The sequence below is a fragment of the Tigriopus californicus genome, chromosome 6 (genome assembly GCF_007210705.1).
Source record: "Tigriopus californicus strain San Diego chromosome 6, Tcal_SD_v2.1, whole genome shotgun sequence".
In the NCBI taxonomy this organism is placed as follows: domain Eukaryota; kingdom Metazoa; phylum Arthropoda; class Copepoda; order Harpacticoida; family Harpacticidae; genus Tigriopus; species Tigriopus californicus.
This window is the reverse complement of record NC_081445.1, coordinates 12,538,171-12,556,358: the sequence shown is the minus strand read 5'-3', so window position 1 is coordinate 12,556,358 and position 18,188 is coordinate 12,538,171. Positions and strand designations below refer to the sequence as shown.

Sequence of the window (18,188 nt, the reverse complement as noted above, 5' to 3'; positions counted from 1 at the left end):
GAATTCTATAAACTCTAGCTTTATATATATGAACTCTTGTGGCATCCACACACACACCAACCGTCGCGACAGGGATTCAAAATAAAAAGGTATAATTGAGACTCTTTCTTGAAATCTATTTGACGGAAACAAAGACACTTCTCATGGTTTTCAGAATGCTCGAAAGATTCCCATTAGGCTCATCTCAAGAGTCCACACAACCCTTATAATGGACAAGTGACCTCCCAATCATATGTGCAGTTGACCCACTTGAAAAACTATAAAATTCATTCTCCTCATTCGAATCATCAGTGCATCTTGAAAATCCCAACTCTGCCCCGACCTAATTGATAATCAATCTTTTCTCAACGAAATCGAGGAAAAATATTTCAATCACCTCCCCTCCCCCCCCACCTAATGGATCACAATGAGCAGAGGACTCTCTCGGAGAGGACATTACCATCCTCAAAATGTGCTCAGGTATTTCCTCTGGGTAATTTGCTCGTTCGACGTCGTCCCCCGAGCGGGCAATTTGCTCAATCTTCTTCATTCCATTTCGTTCCAAGAAAGGACCCATCAGAGCGCTGGCCTTTCTAGGCCTTGATCCGCTATAAGGCTCAGGAGAGAGCTGCACCGCAAGCGCTACGAACGAGCACGTGCACTTACTCTCCGTCCGTCCGTTTGTCGAGACTGAATCGCTACTCTATCCATGTCAGAGGGTGATTCACTGTCAGTAGTCCAAGTTTATCGGTTCAACGAGCAACGCTGAGTGAAAAATACCTCCACACGTGAGTCTCTGCCTAATGTAGTGTTGGAAATAGGCGGGGGATCGGGGTCCACGTTTGGATCTTGAAAACCCCTTTGATTTTGAAGAGTACTGAAGGGCTTCCAGTGAGGCATGGCAATAGTAGAGACAAAATCGAAGATGGTTGTATGACATAGAAGATAGCTAATGTACATTACGCATGGTTTGAAATGAGTTAAAAAGCGGGTTGGGATCAACCATTGTGAAAAGGCATTGAAAAAACTAACAAATTAGCCAACAATGGAACTGAACAAAGACAAAAAAGAGGTCTTTGTACATTGATATATGTAGATATCTTATTGACGCAAGAGGGAAATGTCACTTTCTTTTGTACAGGTTTGGAGCCCAAGCACTTAATCGAGATCTCCTTGAATTTCAACGTATAGTTTATCTCAACAATTCTTTTCGAACCATTTCAGCCTTACAGATTTATCTGGGTTAAAAGCAGAAAGCCTGGCGTTTGATGCTCAATTGAGTTTTGTCAATTTACCATGACACAATAAAAACATCTGTTCATCAGGCATTTATACGATGTGAATGGCCAACACAAAAGCCCATGGGTCCAAAGTAAACAGTTTTACCTCAAAGAACTCTAGCGTTCTCTCTGCAATAATGAAGGTTGAATGGGTATTCAGCCTCACCTTCAGAATAGAACCACTTATCAAGTGGATGATAATGTAATATTTATATTTTTTATATTTTATTCCCTATTTGAATTACCTATATTCATTCAAAAATCCAGATGATTATCACAACGTTAAGGGAATTAATTAATGTCATGAATGATCAGACATCTTTCTTTCTCTTAATGGCACTCTTCTCAAAAACCTAGGCATAATGCAAAGGTTTTACGATTTTTTTCACTACAAATTATGCCATTCACCCTAGAAGCTCAAGTTCTTCAAACTACAATATTTGCCACTTTTTGTTTGTTGGCATCAATGTAATTGAGTTGTTTGTTATCTAACTTATCTCATCATTTGATTTAAAATTATACATTTTCAAATTGGAAAATAAATGTAGCTTCGCGAATTTTCAGAGATACACACGCACACGAAACAATTGTACTGTTCCTTGCTTCTTTTTATCACCAAAAGGCGAAACGAAACAAGCCACTAAAACCTTTATTTAGCCTTTGAGATTGCTCTTTGCACTTACAAAGAATGTCCGCGCATCACATCGCAAAAAACTAGACAGACTCGTGACATTAAAGATAAAGAAGTTGTCAATTTGAATCTAACTAACCATACCATAATGCAAGGATGTAAGTATTTCGAGCTCTTTGTCCGCTTCTTCAATCTACATTTCCCTCATATGCAGAAAGACACCCAACAAAATGGCTTTGAAAGCCGAAACATGACTTGGCGCTCAAAACCTAGCACAAAAACATGACCACTGTTCAGTGACCTTCTCTCAGAACTTTCAGCTGAGTTTGGAACCTTTATGATATTTATCTTTCCAAGGACTTCCAAGTTTACGATACCCGTAATAAACTCCACCGCTGCCGTCGACCACAAAGTGGATTCTTGATCCTTGTTCCATCATTCAATTGGGCAATGCCACAAGGAACCGTGATGTGGATCAACGTTTGATCTCATCCTTCTGAAGACTGAGACCCAGGCCGTGATCCAAACAGTCGATGTATATAGTATTATCAAGTACTACTACATATACTGTCTCATCTTGTCAAGGTTCCAAGCAAACACAAAAAGCAGAGTTGTCAATGACACAGTCTTGAATACGATAGAGCTCAAACTGAGGAAGAAGAGTCTTTGTGTTCCCATTGATGTGGTTGCTGACGGAGAAGAAGTCCAACAAAGATTGAAATGACTTATTCACTCCCACAAAAGGGTGATGGAGTACCTCAACCTATATCAGGTAAGTCCACAGCTTTGCCATTGGGGAAGTGGATCAAAAGATCAAGAAGAGGGCAATCAAGTTTGACGCCAAACTTTGGGGGATGTTGTGACTTGCAATGGGATAGTTAATTACAAGATTGTCTTGGGTTGCCATATTACCCTCTATTTAAACACAAAAATGCATCGCAAAAATTTAACGAAAACTCATGTTTGGTGTAGTTTTGACACAGAACGTCTTTCTTGGCAACACTTTTGCTCCATGGACTTGCATGTTCTGGTGGGAATTTTGAAAGTTTTTCTCTTCACTTCTAAATTCCCAAGGATTGAATTTGGCATTTTGGAATTGCTTTTAAATGCCTAAGGATGATTTCTGATACCAAAAAAGTTGTGCAATTATTTCTACTTGTATGATCATCATAAATTATTATATTGTAATTTATGGACCAAAAAGTCGTGATCGGCCTTTGGCTTTGTGTCCTTGTAATGAAGCATGTTTTTTTTAAAAAAACAAATTGTAGCCAAACAATTTGTTTGCAGAAAGTTTTAGGCAAGGAATTACTTTTTTCTTCAAAAATGGTAGAAACCTATTTCAAGGCTCTGACTTACTGTTGCCATTTATATCAATGTCAAAATAAAAATAAGCCTGAGAGGCTCAGCTCAATATTTGTTTACTCACTTATTTTCCATTCAACCCATACATCGAGTTTCCATTGGAACTTTTTCCTTCATTTCGCTCAATCTTTGGCTCCAAATCGAAGAGCAAGTTTACTCGAGATGCTTAATCTCTTGATTCAATCATACTTAAAATTGAATGTTAGACATGTCAAACTTTTCCACAACCGTAGACAGAGTTAATGTTCGGAACCATGCCGAAGGGAGGTTGTAATTTTATTAGAAGGCCTATAAATTGGGACATCGCTTCCGCTCTTTGTTCCCCTACGGCTTTCTTTGTGTGAATGGAGTTGTTTTTGGCCCAACTCTCTTCGCTTTTGTGAGTCTTCCATCTCTTTCTCTCAAGTTCAAAGCCAAGGCTTCATTTCCGATTGCAGTGTCCTAATTTGCTCATTAACCGAACTGCTCCAGAATCCAGAATATCAACAGATCAAACACAAGTTCCTTGATCCCTGTCGCTTTAAAGGCCATTCTCGCTTTCATTACCGTCTCACCCACATCATACAAGGAAAAGAGGAAAAAAGGCTGTGCCTATCTCTACATTATATGAGCTTGCTTGGGCGGAAATGAAACCGTTTCCTATGAGTCTCATAACCTCGACCCAAGATCCATAAAGTACGCATATACCTTGGAAAGATCCCCTCCTGTCATAAAAACGAACGGTTTACTTTGGAACATGTCCGGGTTGTCAATATGCAAAGGCCGAATTTGGGGGGTCTCATTCACTCACTCACTCACCCGCTGACTGACTGGCTCTGTTGTATCTCGTCCTTGAATGCAGTTTGGTTGGTGTGAATCCAGTGCTATTCATTTTATGGCCCTAATCCGAGACTTCTCTTAATCTAGGTGTCATCAAGCCATGGAACAGCCAGAACGAGAGGAAAAGCCCACCGAGATGAATGATAAAATGAAGACCGACAACACCAACGTGAATCATCCAAAAGACTCATTGAACCTTGGCCGGGAAAAACTCCACGTGAAAGTGAATCAGTGAACAGAGAGTGTTTATCTTCAAGCCGATCAAGCCAATCGTCGTCGAGACGGACAAAGAAATCAATCTCGAGATAGCCGTGAAGTCTCATCTCGGATTCCAGATCTCTCAGATCGCTCAGTTCAACATGAATGTGACGACACATGATCAAAACGAGGCCGCCGTCAATGAGCCAATGCCGGAGGATCAAGAGCAGCAAATCCAGGAGGAGGCCAATATGAATCTTATGCCGAGAACCTTGCCACAGGTAAAACGGGGGAAAATGGAGAAATCATGGGCACTGATGGGCATGCTCCTCTAAAGATTAGCGTCGTTACTCATTTGCATGGAAAGGAAAGGAACAAAAGTTTAAATAATATTGTTCATTTCATCATGAAATATGATGGGATTTGAAAAGTGATCTTAGTTTTAGTCTACTAAGAAATATTGAAGTACTTGCATTTTGAGAATTATTTATATTTTTTGTCTTGAACCACAAAAACCCAACTAACATGTAACAGATGATGAAAGCTCACAATGTTGTTTTAAGAAGCATAACGACGTCAAATGTGCTGAAAGCTTAATTACGCGATTTAAGTATTACAGTTAGGAGAGTTAGCGCCCACCTTTGAAAATACTCGTATGTAGCTTCTGCGTACGTAATAGAACTTAGAAGACCTTTAATGAAGAGGAGCAAGTGGTGAACGAGCTTAATCTGGACAGGCTTCTGTCCGTCGCTTGACGCAATCTTCACTTTGAAGGACGTCTCAATAGAGAGAATACACACAAGTTAGATAATATTGGATACACTTGTCCCCTTTTCTTGACATTTGAAATTTGAAGCCTTGTCGTTTATGTACTCTCTAGTCTTTGGGGATTCTGTCTTCACTTGTTTGTCAGTAGAAAATTGAAAAGATTTTCTATTGAAACTAGATGCACCTCATGGGCCTTCAAAATTGATTTTTTTTACGCCACAGGATGCCAGGTAGTTGGATACTTTTTTATAGCAACGGCATTGAAGAATTTGGGGGTTACCCTGCTGTTTGGCAAAATCCTCCAGTAATTGAAGATTTTCAGGCATGTGACTTTAACAAACAATGTTTCGAAATATAAAGTCAATCACCTTGGAACAAGAAGTTCATCCTCTTTGCGCAATTCCCGCATGTTTCCCCATTCTAGCTCGAGTTTGCCGTCGGCGAGCGATTTAATCTAAAGTTTGGGGACGATCTTGTCCGATATTGGGAGAAGTTGTGGCATTAAATTGATAAAGGAAAGCTGTCGTGCTTTGCTCTTTAAATGAACTCTTTACTTCGGGTTATCTCGAGACATCTTTAATAGGTATTTATAAGGTGATCCCTGACGAGTACGTACAGAGCTTTATGTAGTAATGTTACTCTTTTAAAGTGACAATCATATTCATGTTTACAATGTTTATGGTTTTAAGGTCAGAAATGGTGGATTTTACACTGCTTGTTACACTTGACGTAAAAAAGTAATGGCCTGAGTAAGCTAGAAATACAGCATTCAAAGGTCGAGATGTTTGTGTGGCTCCGTACAGAACGAACGTCTATTTCAAAAGGGCAATCAAGCATTTTAAAATCCACACATGAAAAACTCTTCCCAATATTTATTTTATTCTACCAATCAGTGCTCGAGGTGCCTTCACTTCTTCTTGGCCTATTTTTTGGGAACAAAAAATGCCGCCCAATATGGACTCAAATTCCTAGACATCGTGTTTGAAATCAAGTCAAAGATTAGGAATGCACCTTCATTGGAATCAAGTCAAGTGTTTGGGACAGGTCCAAATTTTTGAGAGAACCTCAATCAAAGTTGAAGAGCGCGTGGAAATACGACACAAGCTTAAGCACTTCAAACGAGACCTTACCCACTCACTTTGAGCATCACTTGTGGCTTGAAGCGCTCTCATACGTTGAAAGACTGTAAAAGGGATCTTTTAACAAATCCGCCTTCAAAGGTTATCATATTCCTGTTTCACTGAACACGTTTCCATTCACTTTATCTTCTCCCCTCGGTCTTGAAGTATCCAAATGAGGCTTGCGAAAAGCCTATTTTTATCTTTTCTTTCTTCTATAACACGGAAAACTGGTCAAAATATGCGCATGATGTCCTTTGGTAAACTGAGCCAAGAAGCAAATTGATTTGGCTCAAATTCGACCTTTGATTCAATTGTTGGCAGGGTCTGAGCCACAAAAGGAACACTCGGGAATGAATAGAAGTTTAGTGATGTTAAATGCATTGCCAACTTGAAAAGAAAGTTAGTTACAACCAGCAAACCAAGGTCTATTTGTCGTGTCCCCAGAGAACCTGACTGACTTTAATTTGCGAAGCATAATGGATGAATGGGTTCGACTTGGCAAGGGTTCCTTTGTTCGAAATTGACAATTTTTGCCTCATCATTCTTGTCTTTGGAAATTTAATTAAAGCGTGGATAAGGCCTCCGAGCAAGCCCTATAGTCCAAATATTTTTGATCATTTTACAATTAAGATGAAGACAAGATGGTGGGTAGACCATATCTGTGTTGATTTCGCATACAAATACGTTATTTCTCTATCGAAACTGAAATGACTTGTAAATCAACGCCACCCTGATGTACGCGTACATAGCTCAATATTTGGAAACACTGCTAAATAGTCGGATCAATTTCAGATCAAGAAAGCACACGGCAAAGTTGTGTTACAATCGTTGAAGTGAGATTGAAATATAGTTGATTATGCTGAATGTACACAAAAAAATGCTCACAGACTAGTGACAGCTAACCTCTTTCAAAATAGAACATGCTAAGCAGATTAGGCCACATTAATTTCTCTTGCGATTGTGTTGCTGTTAGCCATATATTTAAAATCTAATTCATGGTTACTGATTAGTACTCTTGGTAACACTTGGGAAAAATCTGTTTTTATTCATAACATCACACGACTTGTTTTTATTGTAACTAACGTGGTGGTTTCCTATTAGTTTGGGCCATGTGAGAAAGAAACCCTCCTATAATTATACCTTAGCATGTAAGGTGGAGCATCAAAAAATGTTCGATTACGGTTCAATAATTACGAAATAATGGTAAAAGGCGAAGACAAAGAAAAGTTTATTCTTTTGTGCACCTATCACATCAACTAGAATACCTTAATCGTATCAAAATTAGACGCACATATAGATCTTGGCTGCGATCCATCACATCAGAGATATGAAAAAAAACACACCTTCTTTTACATCACAAAAGAGATTAATCGATTAACCACCAGGGAATAACGTTTTTAAAGAAATCCGGTGGTTTTCAGTTATAGTGGACACTATGGAATTGGAAGTTTCATGCTAATCGTTGGAACTCTTGATGAGCGTTCAAAGTACATATTTTAACAATGTTTAACCAAGGCAAGCCAATTGATAGAAATTAAATAATGACTCTTTGTTCAAGGGCATGCCAGTTTTCCAAGGAAAAGGGTTATTCGAGAGAAGAGGTCTTTAGTTTCGAAAAACTGAAAATCTACCCCTTTTGTTGTTGTTTTTTGACCTTTTGCTTGAAATATTTTCAAGATAAAAGAGTGTGCTAAGAAATCCAATAGAAACTTTCTGCAAAATGAAATCCTCCTTCATACAATAGGATTTACTGTGGCGGAATTGGACTCCAGCAGGAAATCATTCTTCCTGTGCCTTTCAGTTTGGCCAACCTTAAAGGCTTGACACTTTTTGCTATCCGTACAAAAAAAGGATCCTCTCCGTGATCTTTGGAATCTTGGAACTTTTTCCCATAATGGACCTCCCAAAGGAGCAAATGTCTGCCAAGAATTGCCCCATCGTCTCAAAGGATCTTTATCGTGCCCGTTTGATAACCCCCTCGAGCCACTGAAAAGAGATAATGGTTTTCAGAGAAAAATCCAATAGTAGTTTATGGTCCTTTTTTATTCATCCATTCTCTTTTTTGTTCCATTTCTAGGACATCATCAATAATCAAGCGGTGTCTGACCCGGCATTCTACGCACTCTCCGTGTTTTACTGCATCGTTATCTGTGGGAGCGTTTTGGGTAATCTTTTGGTGATTACCGCCGTCCTCAGATCAGCGCACATGCGCAAGGTGAGTGTAGGAGATTGGCTCGATCAGGTTTCAGGTTAGGAACGTTGGGCTCTCCATAACTGGCAATGAAATCCATTACATTGGAAAAGTGTTCATTCCGGTTCATTCCAATTGGAGGGAGAATGTATTCAGCAGTATACATTTTGACTAGGTTTTGTGGATGTTCGACAATGTTGCGCATAGTGGCCTCCCAGGCTCAATGTAAATCACAAAACCTCTACGGCTTTCGAAGATACTCATTACAATGAAGTAATCGGGGCATTATTAGTGGCATGAATTACAAGAACAACGCCGTATTTTGTCACCGACAAGGGACTGAAAATATATATTTTCAACGCTGAGCATCTTGCAAGGGGCAAGAAAAATTGCTTTTAAGATGTTCAAGTTTCAGGCCGCCTTTAGAACAACGGAAGACATATAAGATTGATAAATCCTAAGGATACAACTTTTCACTATAACGTTTTCTATTTTATGTCTGGACCACCTTAAACTACTTGTTTTGGGACGGTATTGAAAGTCCAAAAATAACCGGACATGGGGCAATGAAATCAGTATTGTATTCTGCAAGTCAAGGCCCTAAGTAGCACTATATAGAGAAAATCAAGTGGTATTCATGAGGTTTATTTTGAATTCTGTTGTGGTACTTACGACTGTAGAGAATGATAACTAATGCTCAAAATGTAATGGTTGCTGCTAGAGAAATAGTCAATCCGTGAAACACGGATCTTGCACCTGAAAGCCTCACATTTCCTCGTGAAATTTTTTTCACTTTATATGCCTAAAATCAATTCTGGAAGAACACTGGTGATGTAGTAGAACTCCGTTGATGTACTGGGATATTGTGGCATTCACAGTAATGGAACCCCATTCTGGGTTCTCACAATGAGGCTCTGTGGTCCCTGTTTTTTTTTTCCTTCTCATCAAAGCCTTCCGTCTGAGAATTGTTATTATGTCTTTAAGCCGTCCAAATGGTTGGGCTCTAATGCCCAAGAATTTCCGAGAATTGCCTTCATTGCGACGCGTTATACAAAATTTGCCACTTTTTGAGCAAAAAAGCTGTGGAATTGTGTGGTGGTAAAAGTGGCTTAGCGAGTGGGTCTGAAAGTCTCCGAATTATTCGAGCAAAAAATTGCTCCTTTTGTCCGTCCTTCGCCTCTGGAATAGAGCCCAAAGACCCTCCAACCTCCTCTATAAATTATTGATGAGTGTGAATGGTTAGACTTATCAAGTTCAGAGGAAACTTGGTGGTCCTCGTTTTCCAATGATCCCCAAATTTGAAAACTTTTCCATTGTTGGCCTAATCTTGAGTTGACCTTTCAGGTGAACAATATCCTCATCGTCAATTTGGCCGTCAGCGATCTACTCCTGTGTACATTGGTTAGTCCGATGACCTTGATGGAGATCCTGTACAAACGGTGGCCAGGACCACACCTTCAAGTCCTCTGCATCCTGTCTGGAATGGTCCCGGTTTGAATCACCTTTGTTTCCACGCTCACCATTACCGGAATTGCCATTGACAGGTAAGTTTGGTTTGCCAATATGTCAAGAACAGAACCACAATTTAGCGGTAAAGGCACTGAAAAGCTGGCTGAAGAGAAATTGTGAGGGCGATGTTTGTATGTTGATGGATGCCGACAACGCAAAAAAAGTTAGTGGCTGACGGACTTGACTGTCGTCAAGAAGTTGGCTTTCTTGACGATTCCGGGCGATGAAAAGGCAAATTTGCGGTATGGTATAATGAAGCTTATTATAAGAAAGTCTATTGCTTTCACATTGAAGGTCGATTGATTCGATGATTTATTTCACTTTGCAGCGCTGGCAGTGAGGGATGTTTATTTGGTTCTATGCGAAAAAAGAAGGTTCGCATACAGCTCCACCTCCAACTTAACGGTCATTTCATGAACTACCAAAAAAGGTTTTCAAAAAGTAGTGACGCAGAATGTATTTGAAAACATTATATCTTCATCGTTTCAACGTAAGAAATCAAAATTCAACAAACTTTCAAATTTTATTTGTTTAATTTAGTTACACTTTTCGGCCCTTTCTGCACCTTTAAGGTCAGTTTAATTACAACTTTTAGTCTCCAGTGCGCCTTGCTTTGCACTTTCTACCTCTCTGCATTGGAAACCGTGAAATTTTGTTCGAGTTTATGTTCTAAAAAGAAACCCTGAAGGGCAGTCCTGACCCAATTAGGCTTCCAAGTTTTTGTAGATACCCAAAATTGCTAATACTTATCGTTTAACAATGGTTGAACGTGAAAGACTTTAATTGTGTACTTACACGTATAAGCATTCTACCAACGTCCAAATTTCTTTTGCCCCCTACAAAAAGGATACACTAGTTGGTTTTGTGATTCATACCTCGGCAGTAATATAATCACTTAAAATGTCACTTTCAGCTTCATGGATTTTTTGGTGCATTTCCAACTAATACACCTTTTATCTGAGAGTTTTTTTTGCTAATTATCCTTACAATGATTGCCACTTTCAGAGGTGGTTAATCAAAAAAGAAATCTCCGATAAACAACTTTCCTTCAACAACGTTCGTAAGAGATGTCTATTTTGACCACTTATCCTTTCATGCGTAAACTAGTGGTACAAACCGTTATTAACACCTGTTCACAGTGGTCTTTAAAAATCCATTTTCTCTTTTTTTATCATTCCTGTCAAAGACAGCGATTCTTGGACTTAAGTACGATAGAATGACTCACGGACCAGACGCCAGATTCGACAGACTCCAAGGCGATATATAGAGCCTTGTCCCCATTCATCCTACTGGTGACCCAGACGATTGGCACCAAACATTGGGTCCAATCAAGTCCCGGCCAAGAGGAACATGTGACAAACTCAGACCCCTAAAATATCTCAAGACGGGTCTCTTGAACTGAGATGGGCAAAATTTCTTCATTTAACTTTTCCACACTGAATTGAGCCAAATTGGTCGCGGACCCCATATTTGAAGCGTCTGACAAACGCAAGTTTGGGGCTGGAATCTCAATCTCACAAAGCTCTTATCAGTAGTGGCGTATCTGAAGATGATGCAAAGTGGATTAGGTACAACGTGAATAACGTCTCTTCTTGCTCTCCAACCAAGATAATCTAATCGAATGACCATTGTTGTACATATCTCGGTTGGCGCGGGGAGCAACCACGAAAAAAAGGCTCAAGAGACGACGATCGTCTGGCCTTGACCTTGATGCTCAATAGTCCTGATCCTTCTTTAGTACTGGTGTATATGTATGCATACAAGAGGATTGGGCAAAGGTCCAAGATTTCCGTGTTTTGATTGGCATATCTTGGACCATTCAGTTTTGTACTTATTCACTCACACACTAGATAATAAAAAAGTAGGGTTGTTTGGAATTATAATTGATTAAATCCATGTTTCCGGTTTGGGCCCTCAATTGCATTCTGGTTCCTGTAGAGACCCTGCAACTTGGAACATTTTCTTTGATATGCTGAGGATTTCAGAGGGGCTGTCAAATGGGGAGATTCGAAAACGTGCTGCTAAATGGAATAATGGAATAGGTTCCGACTTTTTGGTTCCAAACTTTCCCTTCCTTGACGCCAATTTGTCGAGGATGCGATAAAATACGAGCTGGTTGTATATTATTCAGAGGGTTGCAGATCTTTGAATTGATTAAGAACACTGGAAGACCCTTTGCAATTTTCCATGTTGAGATAGGAATAAGTGAGCTATTGAAGCGATGAATTTTATGAACGAGTTAGAAGGAAGCCATATTGCATTGAGTGGGGAAAACGTGTTTTGTCCGAATCAGGAGTGTTCTTAGAAATAGGTAGAACCTGTTTGGTAAGGAAATAGAAGTGAAGGCACATGGACAGACAAGAACAAGTACATATTATAAATAGCGCAATAGATTTGATATCCTAGAATTCCCAAACCAAGGGTTTTCAGACTTGTAAAGATATAAGAATATATACACTCAAACTAAAGATATAAGAATATATACACTCAAACTAGAGATATAAGAATATATACACTCAAACTAAAGATATAAGAACATATACACCTCAAAACTGGTCACAACTTTGGTGCCAATTTTTTCGCCACGTAATTCGATTTACAATAAGACTTGGTACAGTGGCAGAAACTCCTTTTCAAATTTCGTTACTGAAAGTCCTCAGATTCATGAATAATTCATATCAAGGAGCCTGCTAGGGCTGGTGGCCCTCCGAACCTGGTCGAGAGAGTTATTTTGCCTCAAATGGATTATGTGTCGATGATTCCATTACTGGCCACATAGAATCATGATGTTCTGGCGAATCTCAAGATTGCAAGCTTTCACAAGCAACTGAGAGACTAGAGGGACAAAGAAAATGAGAAATGCTCAATTTGCACACGGTTTGTCAAGCATCATTTTAGGGTAAACTTTTGATTGACTCTGGCATCGGTTTGTTTCAAACAAAATATAATGTAAGTCCAAATTAGAATAGTTCTTCGATCAAAACTAGCTCAAGTTTATGGGTACATTTGAATGTAGTTACTCCTCATGTCATACTTTTTGCAGAATCATCAAAAACATCATAATCAGTAATACGAAATGTAACATTAATAATTGTTACCTATCTTTTTTTTTTTAAGTCGGACTTTATTTTCTGTCTTATTCACCAAAAAAGACTAGAAACGGGAGATCTTGCTAACCTGCGAATGTTTGGGCTTCTTAAACATGATGTGTCACTGTTTTTGATATTTCTACAAAAGTAGCACATGTCACTCAAATTGGGGAGCAACCCCTACGCTCCGCTTTTTTGAAGAACGATACGTTCAGTGAATGTCACCACTTTTTATTTAGTAAAGTTTCGTAACATCCTCCGGTCAATCAAGCCGTTTGAGTTGCCATTACTATGCTTTACAACTCAGAGACATTATCCAAGCCCTTGAAGTTTTATTTATCTACTATTCAGCTGTCTTTCCTGATTAACCATCGACCCTAAAGTGTGGTCCTAATTGGGGAAGGATATATTTGTGTCAGAGACAGACCATTCTAAGCTTCCGATGGTTCTGTGGGAAGCAATTGCCTTGTAGTTGGAGTTACAATAAAAGAACACGTTAGTTATTTCACTTTGGTGGTTGAAGAGGAAGTGACCAAGTCACATTGGGATACGCCAAAACGTGAGCTTTCACTTTTCTGTTAGGTTGGGCGAAGTGAAATGAGCCAAGCTATTATCGGATGAACTCACCGCAGAAAATGAACTGAGCCTTCTTGGGGAGATGACCCCAAGACGCATGAGGTCGTTTTCAAAACTAGGAGAACAAAAAGTAGGTCCATCGATCCAAGAATTATGGAATTGAACTTCTTTTTTCAAGATTTTGTTTAGGATTGAGTCGTTATGTTGTTATGGTGTTTACGGTATTCTTCGCAAGCGGTAGAGGCAGANCAAGACGCATGAGGTCGTTTTCAAAACTAGGAGAACAAAAAGTAGGTCCATCGATCCAAGAAGTATGGAATTGAACTTCTTTTTTCAAGATTTTGTTTAGGATTGAGTCGTTATGTTGTTATGGTGTTTACGGTATTCTTCGCAAGCGGTAGAGGCAGAACAATTAGACGTACAATGGGTTGCAGTTTTGGGCCAAATAAACTATCAGAAAGTGCTATTTAAAGGACGACACAATTGCACCAGACTGTTTTTTGACATCTAGATCTATTGCTCTTGTGGCTGGTTCTAGCGTGGCAGACGGGAGACTTTAACCTACATAAATCTAAAATGCATTGGCTAGATTTAGTAATGGTTGCACAAATGTATTTCATTCACGTACGAAAAATGTGCATAAAATAAAGAAGCACATTTGACCTGCCGATATCGCTTTTTGGCGGAATATTAATCTTCAAAAACTAATGCAAATTATATCTAAAGCAATATTTCAGCAATGTTTCAACATAAAAAGCTTTCTCCTAAAACTCAAAATGTTACAGACTGACACATTTTCTTAGTTTTTAGTGCATTTTGGACTATTTTCCCCCTTTCTCTTTTGCCCTAGAATAGAAGAAACGTTAGTTAGTTTTGTGATTCATACCCTGTCAGCAAGATAATCACTTAAAATATCATTTTCGGCTTCAAGATCAAGAAAATCTCCGACAAGTAGCTCCTCTTCTATATCTTTTGCAAAAAGAGTTCAACCAATCGATTTTTGTCGGGATAAAAAAATTGAATAAATGTTTCAAGTTGTTTAAAAGCGTTTTGCCCTTCAAATCCACGAGTTGTACAATGTGTCTTAAAAGACGGGACCGACGATGCATAATGACGTCTCAATTTATCCGTTCATATTATACATACCAATAGCAATCGCCGCTTGATGATCACTAAATACAAGTAGTATTGGTATATTTGATTGATTTAAGTATGGTACAAGTACTCGACAGAAGAATAATTTCAGTGACACTGCTACTTTTAGTGCGTTCAACTAAGATGCTTTATTGACCATTGCGATCAATCTTTAAAACAAATTGCATTAATTACTCGGAGCAAAAGTGATTTGAGATCTTCTATTATGTAATTCATTGGCTAACTTAGCTCTGAGAATTCGCCATATCCCTCAATCTTGTGCCAAACTAAAGCCAATCGGTTTAGGCGCCATGTAACAAACATGAATATTGGTTTCAACCAAAATGGATTGTTGTATCATGTTGTTTCTTTCAATTTCAGATATAAAGTGATTGTCTACTCTGCCACAAGTCGGACCCCGACCAAGTTGTCCAAGGCCTTGTGCTCCCTGCTGTTTATTTGGAGTGTCTCCATACTTTTGTCTTGTCCGTTGATCTTCGCGATGAGTCTGAAAGTCATAGAAATGCCAGAGCAACTTTTGCATATCGTCAAAGCGAGCAGTTTGGCTTACTGTGCCGAAGAATGGGGACAATACAAAAAGGGACGCTTGGTCTATTCCATTTTCTCATTGGGTAAGATAGCTATTCTCTTACTAACAAACTAAGAAGGGGTGAATGGATTCCTCGAAAATACGTCCAATGAGATGTTGGTTGGAATGGGGATAACGATAGCTATATTTGGACATTCGTCAGTGATTGAAGAATTGGTATGAGTACTGACCATGGTTCGAGGTTAATGCATGTTTTATTGTAAAGTTTGGATCTTCAGCATATTGTTGTAAATAGGTAATAGGTAAGTGAACCAGTTCTTATCCTTTGGGGCTCAAACGAATACGAGTGCGAAGCAGGTTTATCTGGTTTCATTTGAAACCAGCCTCTCTTGAACTATCTTTTTGCACAACGAATAGATAGTTTCTTCTTCAAGGGAACAATTCATTCCCAACTTTTCTGAGAAAGAAACCCGATAAGAGGGTTTTCATGTCTGTGAACGAGTATAAATGGATATATATCCGTTGGGCCAGTTCGAACAGAAAGCTCTGATGCAAAATAGGGAGATAAACTTTCCGCAGTTTTGGTTTCGTAAAATCTGTATAGCTTCCGCGAAAGAGCCAAATACAAGTGCGTTCAAGATTACTCGAAAATTGAATTCAATTACGAATCCACCTTTCTACTCGATATTCCATTTTTAGATTCCATGCCGACTCATTCGCTCGTAAAGCTTTTCATGCATGCGTCCTCCAAATTTCCAATCCGTCATTAAGCGATTTTTAAGGGAACAAACATTGATCTTCTTTATTTTAATTTTTTCAAATAATGTGAGCAGAGTTAGAGTAATGGAGGAATTATTTTTCGATAAATCATCAGTAGATCGAGTCAAATGTTTTGAAATTTTAGGGTAACAAAAAATAAACTGTAGGCTTGGATTACATCAATTGGGCACCCTTACGTTTGTCCCTTTTTTATCGCCAGCTACCGGTGCTTTTTTAAAATGTGACTGGAAATTTCAGTAGTGATTTTTTTTATCGAAAAAGGACGGTCCCTGAAAAAAAGATTTTGACCAATTCTAACGGGTTTTCAGCGAGAAAACGTAAACGCCGGATCCATTCATTCCCGTCCTTTGATCTTTGACGGGAGCCATTTAAACCATGAAAAGCAGAACTAGGAGGACATATCAGGGTATTTCCTTTTCCCTCAAAGCATGATATCACGGATCACAGGGCAAGAAGCCAATGAGGTTCAATCAAAGTGACCTTTCCAACGGAACTGGAAATCGATATCTGTCATATCAATCACGAGCTTGTCACAAGAAAATCGTGGCACGATCTTAACAACACGATTGGAAAAATGAGCTTTTTGTTAAAAAAAAGCCAAAAAAATATTGCACAGGGGTGCTTTTAGTTCGCTAGAAACATGATCAATGCAGCTGCAATAACCTAAGGATTTCACAAGCATTGAAAGAGTCCTCTGCAGTGAGGAGGATTCAAGACCCCTTGTTTCAACGAATACACGTACCATCAAGAGCTGTGGCCCAAACGCCAGATACTTGGGAGCAATATGCAACATCAATCCCTGAGGAGCACCAAATCAGACATTTAAAGGTTTCAAGTGGATGGCCTGCTCTCTTCAGCGACTTGACTCATTCTAGGGCCTGAACAAAAGTATCGAAGAGTCAGCCAATCCACCAAGAGGAAAATTCCAATGAGTTAATTTTTCCTAAGGTCCCTTTTTAACGATCCTACCTCGAAGTTAAGGCTTGGACGTTCTCCAGAATAAGCAACCGCTCAGCACCATAGTGAGTAAATTTTCCTATTGGGTTGCATCTATGGACGTTATGGCCCTATGGATCTATGACCCTTGGACGTTACGCGGTAGGAAAATATGCTCACTATGGTCCTGAGAGGATACTTCTTCTGGGTAAAGTCCAAGACTTAACTTCAAAGTAGGAGCATTAAAAAAAACATAGTTTCCTATTGGCCCTAACTCAGAGGAAAGACTTCTATAAAAACTCGCCTCTGGACTGTCAGGAACTGCAGGAACTGTTTTCATCAACATTTGTGACAGTGCTACTCGTAGTAGTGGAGGGAGTACAGGGCTACCCAGAAGAACGCCATATACTTTTGCAGCCTTTTGCCGGACACATGACGAACCTGGTCTTTTAGAAGATGAAGAGCAAAGCACCAGAAGCATCAGAAATTTCTCCCCTCCAAGTTTCACTTGTCTGGAAACAAGGAGAACCGCTCCTCCAAGAACTCTTCAGTCTCGCCCTCCATTTTTCTTCCCACCAGATTGGATGGGGTCTGCCATTTTCTTCATCCATAAGAAGGGGAGCAAGGACATTCCAGATATTCCAGACAATCAATGGACTATACCACTGAAGAACCCTTTCATGAAGATGATGTTCACCACGCTAGCTCCCCTCTTTATTGGATTGGCCAAGCAAAGTGATTAGCGATGGGATCAAATGAATGTTCAAAACTAAGGTTGCCAAGAAAACGTGAAAAGTAGAAGCTTCAGCCAATCTCTCCGTAGGGTAAAAAGTAGGTTTCAGCCTAAAAGCAACCCTGGTTTGACGTGAGGAAAATAAAAGCTACATTTTGAGGCTAACTTGAGGGTTTCCGTCATGCAACTAGTAATGTCTAAAGCTCGGAGAAATAAACTTGTTTTGCCGTCAAGCAACAAACCTAGAGATTTGATTGCGAGTAGTTGTCTGAAAACAAGAAACAAGTGAACGTGAAGAGTTGCTCTTATAAGGTAAACTAGTTTTGACAACCTTCTGGAATTTGGGCTCAAAGGCAAAACAAGTTATTTTTCAGACCTTTAGTAATGTCACATGCCACAGAAAATATTAATTGATAGCCCTAATCACAACCGTTCCTCGTGTTATTCATTTGATCCCATCAGAAATAGGGATTTCCTTCCCTTGTTGTTATTGAGCTTCAAAAGATTTGCTCTGATCAGGAACTGTCTC

At 39.3% G+C, this 18,188-nt stretch overlaps 1 protein-coding gene across 1 annotated transcript in view; it reads left to right on the top strand.

The window, feature by feature from the left end:
- Positions 1 to 503: 503 nt before the first annotated feature.
- The window catches only part of LOC131881527 (neuropeptide Y receptor type 5-like), a 44,700-nt gene continuing 27,015 nt past the window's right edge, over positions 504 to 18,188 (top strand). The window contains exons 1-7 of the mRNA XM_059228413.1: positions 504 to 767; positions 2,248 to 2,662; positions 4,162 to 4,553; positions 8,239 to 8,376; positions 9,697 to 9,843; positions 10,190 to 10,197; positions 15,042 to 15,292. Of these exons, the coding sequence (XP_059084396.1) occupies positions 4,434 to 4,553; positions 8,239 to 8,376; positions 9,697 to 9,843; positions 10,190 to 10,197; positions 15,042 to 15,292 (664 nt within the window). The 5' untranslated portion in view covers positions 504 to 767; positions 2,248 to 2,662; positions 4,162 to 4,433. The remainder of the gene's footprint in view (positions 768 to 2,247; positions 2,663 to 4,161; positions 4,554 to 8,238; positions 8,377 to 9,696; positions 9,844 to 10,189; positions 10,198 to 15,041; positions 15,293 to 18,188) is intronic.